General features: G+C 46.7%; 1 protein-coding gene across 1 annotated transcript in view; it reads left to right on the top strand.

Annotated features, from left to right (window-relative positions):
• The window catches only part of NAV3 (neuron navigator 3), a 367,296-nt gene that overhangs the window by 279,632 nt on the left and 75,614 nt on the right, over positions 1 to 12,050 (top strand). Inside the window, exons 14-16 of the mRNA XM_054399920.1 lie at positions 2,669 to 2,945; positions 8,494 to 9,199; positions 11,208 to 11,696. Of these exons, the coding sequence (XP_054255895.1) occupies positions 2,669 to 2,945; positions 8,494 to 9,199; positions 11,208 to 11,696 (1,472 nt within the window). The remainder of the gene's footprint in view (positions 1 to 2,668; positions 2,946 to 8,493; positions 9,200 to 11,207; positions 11,697 to 12,050) is intronic.

The raw sequence follows: 12,050 nt of genomic DNA, 5'->3' as shown, positions 1-12,050 counted from the left end.
GGGTTTTAGCACTACAGAATAATAATTAGCCCTCATCTGAAGGTGATCCAGGTTGCAGTCCCACTTATGTTGGATGTGTGAGGATAAGGCTGTGGTGATGCCTGAGGACAGCACCACTCTTTTGCTTTGAAAGAGGGGCATGGGTAATCAGGACTGGTGATGGTGTGAAAATAAGTCTCGAGACTGAGGCCAGGAGACAGAATCAGAAAATCAGAGAATCACAGAATGTTAGGGGCTGGAAGGGACCTCCAAAGCTCATCCAGTCCAACCCCCCTGCCAGAGCAGGAGCACCTAGACTACATCACACAGGAACACAGCCAGGCATGTCTTGAATATCTCCAGAGAGAGAGACTCCACGACTCCCCTGGGCAGCCTCTTCCAGTGTTCTGTCACCCTCACAGGGAAATAATTCTTCCTTCTGTTTCCATGGAACTTCCTATGCCTCAGCTCCCACCATTGCCCCTTGTGCTGTCACTGGGCATCACCCAGCAGAGCCTGGCTCCAGCCTCTGGGCACTCCCCCTGCACATCTTTATCAACATGAAACATTAGATTTCAGGAAGAAGGGATACAGAGAGCACTGTCAGCACAAAGAAGACAAGTCTTCCCAAACACAGAGAGTAGTCAGTCTCCAACATTTCTGTTTAAGTCACAGCTTCTATGTTTTCAGTCCTGTTGGGTTGTTTCTTGCAGCACAGCTTTATCCACACCCCCCAAGCAAAGCAGATGCCACAAGGGTGTTAGGTCTTCACTGGGGCATGGAACCACAGAACTATAGAACTGTTGAAGTTGGAAGAGACCTTTGAGATCTTCAAGTCCCAATGCTTACCTAGAGCTCACAGTCCCACCCCTACTGCTGGGCTACTGCCTCTAAACTACCTCCCACACCACCACATCTACTTGACTTTTAAATACCTCCAGGGAGGGTGACTCCACCACCTCCCTGGGCAGCCTCTTCTAATGCATCTTCCATGTGAGTCTGAGTTTCAAAGCAAGTGTGAGTCCAGCCACCCCACTGGTGGCAAGTGCTGTACTGATGGCTGGTATATCTAGAGTGAGTTTCTTGTTGGAAACAATTCACAGATTGACAGAATGGGTTGAGTTGGAAGAGACCTTAAAGATCATCTAGTTTCAATTCCCCCTGCCACTGGACCAGGTTGCTCAAGGCCTCATCCAACCTGGCCTTGAACACCTTCAGGGAGGGGGCATCTGAGGGGGAACCTGTTGCAGCATCTCACTGTAAAGAATTTCCTCCCAATATCCGGTCTAAATTTCCCCTCTTCCATCTTAGAGACATTGCCCCTGGATTCCTAGCAGATGTCAGTGCCCTCACAGCTGGGCACTGGAGACTAACCAGTCTCCACTGGAGACAAACCCAGTAGAAAAGCCACCAGCTGCAGCACTGATAGTTTTGATGAAATGTTATCCATGCTCAGTGGTGGCACAACATACTCAGCCCTGCTGGAACAATACTCTTAATTCAGTCCATGGAAATCTTGGATAAGAAAAGGCAAAAAAACAGACTGTGATTTTAACAGTATATGTAGGAATTCTCTTCTTCAAGCTTTTAGTAATAACACCTCCATGCAGTGATGCATTTGTGAAATTCAGAGGGAGTTGAGAGTATCACCATTGAAGGTTAAGGTAAATTACATTTCCCTTGGTTATGGTCTCCCTATGAAGAAAACAGTTGAAATCCTCCGAAAAGAAAAGATAGAAGTGCCTTCCTCATAGAGGAATGTCTTTAGACTTTTGGGATCAGGATACTAATTTTTCAGGAAGGAAGTTTCCATGGTCCTTGCCACAAATAGATCAATATGCTGATGAAAGTCAATAAGGACAAGTGCAGGGTCCTGCATCTGGGGGGGAATAACAGCAGGCATCAGGACAGGTTAGAGGCTGCCCTGCAGTTCCATGGAGAAAGACCTTGGAGTGCTGGTGGACAGCAAGTTCTGTATGGGACAGCAATGTGCCCTTGTGGCCAAGAGAGCCAATGGGATCCTGGGGTGCAGCAAGGAAAGTGTGGCCAGGGAGGTTCTTCTCCCACTCTACTCTGCCCTGCTCAGACCACACCTGCAATCCTGTGTCCAGTTTGGGGCTCCCCAGGTCAAGAGAGACAGAGACCTGCTGGAGAGAGTCCAAGGGAGAGCCAGGAGGATGCTTAAGGGACTTGAGCATCTCCCCTGTGAAGAGAGCCTGAGAGCCCTGGGGCTGTTTAGTCTGGAGAAGAGAAGGCTGAGAGGGGACCTCATAAGTATCCCTCAATATCTGAGGGGTGGGTGTCAAGGGGAGGGGGCCAGGCTCTTTTGGGTGGTGCACAGTGATAAGCCAAGGAACAATGAGTTCAAACTTGAACAGAGAAGATTTCAGCTCAACATGAGGAAAAGCTTCTTTACAATGAGGGTGACAGAGCCCTGGCACAGGCTGCCCATGGGGGTTGTGGAGTCTCCTTCTCTGGAGACTTTCCAACCCCACCTGGATGCATTCCTGTGCAGACTCCCCTGAGTGATCCTGCTCTGGCAGGTGCGTTGAACTCAATGATCTCTGGAGGTCACTTCCAACCTCTACTGTTCTGTAATTCTGTGATTTCCATCCCCCCCTGTGATTTAAGAATTCAGGAAATAGTGAAAATGCTGATTCTGACCGTTTCTCATGCAACCCTCTTGTAGCTGAAGACAGACTCAGAGAAGCGCTCAGTTACGGACAGCGAAACGTGGGGCAGCACTGAAGAACTGAAGAAACCAGAGGAAGAATTTGACAGCAGCATTGACAGCAGTGGCAAGTGGAAAGGCCTTCCCTCAGGGCTGTCTGAAGATTCAGAGAAGGGAGGGCAGAAAGCATCTCTCCCTGTTTCACAGACCGGATCCTGGAGGAGAGGCATGACTGCACAAGTAGGAACAACTCAGTCCAGGCACAAAGTAGGAACAAGTGCACTCAAGACCCCAGGTAGGAAACTTCTGTGGTTTCAGATTACAGCACTGACATGCCTAGAATTCATCTATGAACAGTGAAGAATCTTTAGTGGGTGAAAAATAATTAATGGATGAGGAACTGTAAGCATATTGGTAGCTCTTCTCATAATCTGTCCAGAGAAGGGCCACAAGGATGATCAGAGGGCTGGAGGTCCTCTGCTATGAGGACAGACTGAGAGTTGGGGCTGTTCAGTCTGGAGAAGAGAAGGCTCTGAGGTGACCTTCTTGTGGCCTCTCAGTATCTGAAGGGACCTACAAGAAAGCTGGGGAGGGAATTTTTAGAGTGTCAGGGAGTGATAGGACTGGGGGGAATGGAGCAAACCTAGAAATGGGTAGATTCAGATTGGATGTTAGGAAGTTCTTCCCCAGGAGGGTGGTGAGACACTGGAAGAGGTTGCTGAGGGAGGTGGTGGAAGCCTCATCCCTGGAGGTTTTTGCAGCCAGGCTGGATGTGGCTTTGAGCAACCTGCTGTAGTGTGAGGTGTCCCTGCCCATGGCAGGGGGGTTGGAACTGGCTGATCCTTGAGGTACCTTCCAGCCCTGACAATTCTGTGATTCTGTGATAAATGAAAGCAAGCCAATGTTGGAATCATATCCTAACTTGTTCATCTCTGTAACTGTTAGTGTGCTACATTGCATACTCACAATTAATTCATCACACATGAATGTAGCCACAAGAAAAACTCTGATTATATTTGGTTTTGCTGCCATTTGAATACAGCAGCTTCTCTCAAGGAATTCTTAGAAATATTTTGTGATTCATCTGTGCTCTTTTATCTTTGGTCTCTAGAAGATCAGTTACCTGTGGTAATTAATCACATGCATAGAAATGGCCAAAGATTAGAAGCTGAGTAAAAAGATTTAGCATTCATGTGACGGGGCTCAACATTAGTTTCTGAACTAAAGCTAAATTGTCACATTTCAGATACTGCAGGTGTTCTATTGACCACAGATAAAAAAATGTTTGAAAAATGTCTTTGTACACACTTTCTTCAGTGCTAGAGGACTTCTTAGCTAATTTTGAAAGGCTTCTCAGAATCACAGAATCACAGAATGTTAGGGTTTGGAAGAAACCTCCAAAGCTCATCCAGTCCAACCCCCCTGCCAGAGCAGGAGCACCTAGGGCAGATCACACAGGAACACAGCCAGGCAGGTCTTGAATATCTCCAGAGAGGGAGTCTCCACAACCCCCCTGGGCAGCCTCTTCCAGTGTTCTATCACCCTCACAGGGAAATAATTCTTCCTCCTGTTTCCGTGGAACTTCCTATGCCTCAACTTCCACCATTGCCCCTTGTCCACCAAAGTAGTAACCACTTCTGCAATCTAGCTTTGCAGCAAAGGACAGGAATTTCGTGTGCTACACCATTATTAAGACCATCTCATCCATGATTTTACCAGGGAAATATGGATTCTTTAAAGGACATTTTCTACAACTTTGTCATGCCCTGACAAAGCACTGGCTCAATATGCTTTAACCCCAGTTGTGAATACAATTACCAAAGCTCTCATCAATAAATTCAAATCCTTTATGATCCTGCCTTGTTTCTTTTCAGTGTGGCACTGCTAAACATTGGTCAGCCTCTGGTCTAAAGATCCCTGAGGTGTATTGCAATGGTCAGTGGTCATACAGATGCAGAAATGACATCCTTGGAATAGAGGAGATACTAAAAAGCTTATCAAATAGGATCATAGGTTGCTCCAGGACAGAAGCACCCCCAGAGGTCATCCAGTCTGACCTCCCTGCACTCAACAGGGACATCCCCAACTGGATCAGGCTGCCCAGGGCCTCCTCCAGCCTCACCTTGAAGATCTCCAGGGAAGGAGCCTCAACCACCTCCCTGGGAAACCTGTGCCAGTGATCCACCACCCTCATAGTGAAGAACTTGTTCCTCACATCCAATCTCAATCTGCTCTGCTCTAGTTTGAAGCCATTGTCCCTCGTCCTGTCCCTACAGGCCTTTGCAAACAGTCTCTCTGCAGCCTTCCTGTAGCCCCCTTCAGGTCCTGGCAGGCTGCTCTTAGGTCTCCCTGGAACCTCCTCTTCTCCAGGCTGAACACCCCCAGCTCCCTCAGCCTGTCCTCAGAGCAGAGCTGCTCCAACCCCCTGAGCATTCTCATGGCCCTCCTCTGGACCTGCTCCATCAGCTCCATGTCCTTCCTATACTGAGGGCTCCAGAGCTGCACACAGTACTCCAGGTGAGGTCTCAGCAGAGCAGAGCAAAGTGGCAGAATCACCTCTCTGGCTCTGCTGGCAATGCTGCTTTGGATGCAGCCCAGGCTGTGGTTTGCCTTCTGTGCTGCAAGCTCACCCTGCCTGCTCCTGTCCAGCTTCTCATCCATCAGCACCCCCAAGTCCTTTTCCTCAAGGCTGCTTTCTCTCACCTCCTCCCCCAGTCTGTATTGACAGTGAGGATTGTTCCAACCCACGTGCAGAACCCTGCACTTGCTCTTGTTGAACCTCATGAGGTTCACATGGGCACCACCTCTCACATGCCAAGCTGAATTTCCCTGATCTGTTTGGCTGAGATGAGTGGACATCCACTGTGCCACACAGAACTGAGGCCTTAATTTTGTAAGCATTTACTGTGAGTTCACCTTGTCAGAATCTGACTTGCATCTTGGCATGTGCAAGTGTCTGTGCAGAATGTAAAAGTGTGCTGGATAAAATCCTGACTTCATTTAGTTCTGACTAGTAGGTGATGCTCTTCATCACAGTTTAGTTCCTAAAGAGAATTAGGCCACCAACCTCCAAAACTTCCATAATCTCTTGAAGAGTGAATGAAAAACTTGGTTGTGGTGAATATCTGTTCCTAATTAAGAGCATACAATAGATGCTAAAAGAGAAATTAGAAGAGAAATGTCCTTTTTTTTTTTTTTTTGTCTGTAAAATAGGAACTATTTTCTTTTAGGGCTTAAGAGAATGTCTTTTTAAAACATTTTGGGAGGCTCTGATCTGGTGGAGGATGTCTCCATTCCATGATTATCACAGAATTACAGAATTAACCAGGTTGGAAAAGACCTTCAAGATCATCAAGTCCAACCTATCACCCAACATCATCCAATCAACTAACCCATGGCACTGAGTGCCTCATCCAGGCTGTTTTTAAACACTTCCAGGGATGGTGACTCCACCACCTCCCTGGGCAGCACATTCTAATGGCAAATCTCTCTGTCTGGGAAGAATTTCTTCCTACCATCCAGTCCAAACCTCCCCTGGCACAGCTTGAGACTGTGTCCTCTTGTTCTGTCCCTGGCTGCCTGGGAGAAGAGCCCAACCCCCACCTGGCTACAGGCTCCCTTCAGGCAGTTGTAGACAGCAATGAGGTCTCCCCTGAGCCTCCTCTTCTCCAGGCTAAACACCCCCAGCTCCCTCAGCCTCTCCTCACAGGGCTGTGCTCCAGACCCCTCCCCAGCTTCCTTGCCCTTCTCTGGACACCTTCCAGTCCCTCAACATCTCTCTTGAATTCAGGAGCCCAGAACTGGACACAGCACTCAAGGTGTGGCCTGACCAGTGCTGAGCACAGGGCAGAATAACCTCCCTTGTCCTGCTGGCCACACTATTCCTGATGCAGGCCAGGATGCCATTGGCTCTCCTGGGCACACTGCTGGCTCATGTTCAGCTGCTGTCAAGCAGTACCCCCAGGTCCCTTTCTGCCTGGCTGCTCTTATGTAGAAATATAGAGTATGGAGGTATGTGCCTGCACAGTACTCCAGACAGCCTCTAAGAAAATCAAAACTCTTGAGAAGATGCCAAGCTATGAAAAAGCCTATTAATAACTCATGCAATTAATATCATTAAAGATCAAGAACATTAATACATTGGTGACATAATCTCTCCCTGACAATTTTGTGCAGCTAAACCCAGAACAAACTTAATCTATAAGCAGAAGAAAAATTAAAACAAAAAATATTATAAACCAAAGCACTCAACGAGTGTAGCTAATTTCTACATGCCTAATTAATGCTGTACTTCTCTAAATGTTCATCACAGGTCATCTCTCCTTTCAAAATATTATTTCTTACATACATAAAAATACCATTAACAGCAAAACAGAAATCCACAACAACCAAAGAAAGAAAATTCCTCACGGTTCATTCAGGATGGAGAAGGACCTGGGAGTGCTGGTGGATAACAACTTATCCATGGGTCAGCAATGTGCCCTGGTGCCCAAGAAGGCCAATGGGATCCTGGGGTGCATCAAGAAAAGAGTGTCCAGCAGATCTAGGGAAGTTCTCCTTCCCCTCTACTCTGTCATAGTGAGACCTCACCTGGAATATTGCATCCAGTTCTGGGCTCCCCAGTTCAGGAGGGACAGGGATCTGCTGGACAGAGTCCAACAGAGAGCTATAAGGATGCTGAAGGGACTGGAGCACTGCCTGGTGAGGAAAGGCTGAGAGCCCTGGGGCTGTTTAGTCTGGAGAGGAGAAGACTGAGAGGGGATTTAATAAATGTTTATCAGTATCTGAGGGCTGGGGGTCAAGAGGGAGGGGACAGGCTCTGCTCACTTGCACCCTGGGATAGGACAAGGGGCAATGGAGAGAAACTACAGCACAGGAGGTTCTACCTGAACATGAGGAGGAACTTCTTCACTGTCAGGGTCACAGAGCCCTGGAACAGTTGTGGATCCTCCTTCTCTGGAGACTTTCCAGACTCATCTGGATGTGTTCCTGTGTGACCTGTGCTGGATTCTCTGATCCTGCTCTGCTGGGGAAGTTGGACTCAATGATCTTTAGAGGTCCCTTCCAACCTCTAACATCCTGTGCTCCTCTGATAATTCCCTACATCAGTGTTCTCCAGCTGTATAACAAACTGGAAGTTCTCAGGAGAATTTCAAGCTCTTTTTTTTTTTCTTTTTGATGCTTCATATTTAGCAGTGATGTATCATACCTGCTACTGACTGCTGATGGGTGACTGAAGACCCAGCTGCTCTGTTTGCCTAGAGTAATTTAAGTGTGTGTGTATGTATTGATTTTTTTTTTCCCAGTTGTGACCTTTTCAAATGTCCTGTTATTAAAGAGTGATTTGCCATTGGAATGTGCTGCCCAGGGAGGTGGTGGAGTCACCATCCCTGGAGGTGTTCAAAAAAGGATTGGACGTGGCTCTTGAAGCCATGCTTTAAGTTAGTCATGAGGTGCTGGGTGATAGGTTGGACTTGATGATCTCTGAGGTCTTTTCCAACCTGGTTGATTCTATGATTCTGTGATTCTGATTCTATGATTCTGTGATTCTATGATTCTATGATTCTGTGATTCTGTGATTCTGATTCTATGATTCTGTGATTCTATGACTCTATGATTCTGTGATTCTATGATTCTATGTTTCTATGATTCTATGTTTCTACGATTCTGTGATTCTATGACTCTATGATTCTGTGATTCTATGATTCTATGTTTCTATGATTCTATGTTTCTACGATTCTGTGATTCTATGACTCTATGATTCTGTGATTCTATGTTTCTATGATTCTGTGATTCTGTGATTCTGTGATTCTATGATTCTATGATTCTGTGATTCTCTTTAGGAAAAACAGACGATGCCAAAGCTTCAGAAAAGGTGAAAACTCCCCTGAAAGGACCCTCCATCCAGCGCTCTCCGTCAGATGCAGGGAAAAGCAGCGGCGACGAAGGGAAAAAGCCGCCCTCGGGCATCGGGAGATCAACTGCTACAGGCTCCTTTGGCTTCAAGAAGTCTGGGATGGGATCTTCCACCATCATCACCACGAGTGGTGCAACTATCACGAGCGGGTCGGCGACTCTAGGAAAGATGCCCAAGTCGTCCGCCATGGGCGGGAAGTCCAACGCGGGGCGGAAAACAAGCCTGGATGGTTCCCAGAACCAGGACGATGGCGTCCTGCACATGAACTCCAAGACCACCTTGCAGTATCGAAGTTTGCCTCGCCCCTCGAAATCCAGCGGCAGTGGCATCCCCGGCAGGGGCGGCCACCGCTCCAGCACCAGCAGCATCGACTCCAACGTCAGCAGCAAGTCTGCAGGGGCTGCTGCTACCAAACTGCGGGAGCCAAGCAAGATCGGGTCTGGGCGCTCCAGCCCTGTCACCGTCAACCAGACCGACAAGGAGAAAGAGAAGGTGGCCGTGTCCGACTCGGAGAGCGTCTCCCTGTCCAGCTCTCCCAAATCCAGCCCGACTTCGGCAAGCGCCTCTGGCACGCCGGGACTCAGGCAGCCGGGCTCCAAATACCCAGATATCGCCTCCCCCACCTTCCGCAGGTCAGTGCTTCTCTGTGATTCCATCAGGTTGCAGTAGGTAAAAGTAGAGTTTTCGATATCAGTGTGTATAAAGAGCTGAGGAGTGGGTGTCAAGGGGAGGGGGCCAGGCTCTTTTGGGTGGTGCACAGTGATAAGCCAAGGAACAATGGAGACAAACTTGAACATAGAAGATTTCAGCTCAACACGAGGAGAAACTTCTTTACAAGCGAGGGTGATAGAGCCATGGAACAGGCTGCCCAGGGGGGTTGTGGAGTCTCCTTCTCTGGAGACTTTCCAAACCTACCTGGATGCATTCCTCTGCAAACTACCCTGGGTGATCCTGCTTTGTCAGGGAGGTTGGACCTGATGATCTCCTGAGGTCCTTTCCAACCTCTAATAGACTGTGATACTGTGATATGTTGAAGTATTGAGCAAAAAGCCTTTCCCCAGGGCATATTCTGCCCCAAAGAGAGAACCAAGTAGAAAAATTTTTATAAAAGGTAATATTTTTTTTTCCCCCACACAATGCAGTTATTTCTCTTAAGAGCTAAAGACCTTTCCAGACCTGCAATGGCTGCTCCTAGAGTTGTGAGCATTTTAGGTACCTTCCCACAAAGAGATAACCAAATAGAAGAAAAATAAAAAGGGTAATTTTTTTTTCCCACACAATGCAGTTATTTCTCTTAAGATCTAGAGACCTTTCCAGACCTGCAATGGCTGCTCCTTGAGTTGTGAGCATTTCAGGTACTTTCCCCTAAGAGTTTGAATGTTGGAAGTTGTCCTCAGTGATCCTTGTGGGTCCCTTCCAACTCAGTATGTTCTATGATTCTAAGTTCAGGAACGTGAGAAGTTCCTTCTCAACACTCTGATAAACTCCAGGTGCATTTCAGGTGCAGTCTGCTACTGGAACAAGAGATTCCATAAACTGGTCAGAGAACTGAAGAGCTCTGTAGATTATAATCAAGAATCTGCTTTCACCTTGTTGGCAGCTCCAGCTACAAACGTTTCAGCTTTGTGGCATCTTTCGTTGCAAACGTTAGTAAAGCTGAATTGCGATTGGAAATGCTCTGTTGTAACGTTTCTGGGAGCATAAATCCGGATGAAATTGGGATGGAGCGTTGATGCTGTTGAAGAAAAAGCCAATCGCGCCCTCTTGTGGATAGATACCAAAACAGCATCTCTAGGCTGCTAGGGTGCTGCAGTTGATTTTTGTGGGCTTGGTAATGGATTCTTATGTTATTAACCATCACACTGAGTTTTGCATTTACTTCTTATTAATTTATGACCTGCACCTTAACTGCATCTTACACACTATTTCCAGTAAGACATGAAGCCATCACATCTTTTATTTCAACACCTTTAGATGATTTGGCATTTCTTTTTCTTTTTTTTTTTTTTTCATTACCACTGTAGAATTTTCTTCTCTAGAACTGCTAGAAACAATAATGTGAAGCACACCTCTGTCATAAGTCCCCTTGGAGACAAACTGAGCCCATTTACCCCGGTGCAGTTTATTCTGTCTGAATGGTTACTGCACGACCAGCAACCATCTGTGCAAAAGAACGAGAGGGAAATTTTGCACAAATACTTAGATGTCAATTCAGCTGTGGAGGATTTTGCAAGTGTTTGCTGCAGTCATTCTAGCTTATTTGAGAAGCAAAGGGGTTTAAAAGCTAATGGCTTAAGCCATGGGAATGCTTAATTACTGGGTCTGGGTGAAAGTGTAAACTATTTATGCACTAACAAGACAAAAAAAACAAAGTGATTGTTTTCCTCTCTCTGGGAGTGGTTTGTGTGTGTGTGAAGGGCACATCTGAGCAGAAGTGAATGAGATCTGTTGCTAATGAAGACAACCCTGCTTGTTGTGATATAGTTACCTGGGTTGAATTTTGCGACGCGATTGGTCAACTAGGTCGGCATGACTTTTAGTCTCAGTAATGAAAATTGTGTGGTTTGGCTCTTAGGATGTTAAGCCATGAATGTTTAATGTGGCTATCAGTTTCTCTAAAGCTATTTGTTTTACATTTAGGTTGTTTGGTGCCAAGGCAAGTGGTAAAGCTGCCTCTGCACCCAGTACTGAAGGTGTGAAACCCACATCGGCAATGCCCAGCCCTAGTACCACCTTGGCACGGCAAGGCAGCCTGGAATCGCCGTCCTCGGGCACAGGCAGCATGGGCAGTGCAGGTGGGCAAAGTGGTAGCAGCAGCCCCCTCTTCAATAAACCTTCGGACTTAAATGCAGATGTTGTAAGCTTAAGTCACTCCTTGGCTTCCAGTCCTGCCTCAGTGCACTCTTTCACATCAGGTGGTCTTGTGTGGGCTGCAAACCTGAGCAGCTCTTCAGCGGGCAGTAAGGACACACCAAGTTACCAGTCCATGACTAGCCTCCACACCAGTTCCGAGTCTATTGACCTTCCTCTTAGCCATCATGGCTCTCTCTCTGGACTGACAACAAGCACTCAGGAGGTTCAGAGCCTGCTCATGAGGACTGGAAGCGTCAGATCTACTCTTTCGGAAAGGTGAGCTTGCCTATAGATACAGTGACCACGAAACCAGTGAGAGGCAAAAGGACAGGAGCCAAAAACAACAACAAAAAAAAAAAAGAGAAAAGAAAAGAAAAGAAAAGAATCACTCCACCTGTTTTCCTAAAGGGACACTGTTCAATGAGCAGCTTAGTCCTTCATGTAAAAAAAACAAACCAAACCAAACCAAACCAAAAAAAAAAAAAAAAAAAAACACAAAAAAAAAAAAAAAAAGGAAGGAAGGAAGAAGAGAAAGCTGAAAGGCATTGGATGTGGACTCAACTGCCTTTTAAGATTTTACAAGCACTTTTTCTATCTTGAGAAGATTTTTTTTGGTTCCCTTGCTCTGAA

Source organism: Indicator indicator, chromosome 3 (assembly GCF_027791375.1).
Source record: "Indicator indicator isolate 239-I01 chromosome 3, UM_Iind_1.1, whole genome shotgun sequence".
Classification (NCBI taxonomy): Eukaryota; Metazoa; Chordata; class Aves; order Piciformes; family Indicatoridae; genus Indicator; species Indicator indicator.
The sequence above is the reverse complement of the archived record's forward strand: the minus strand, read 5'-3'. Positions and strand labels throughout refer to the sequence as shown.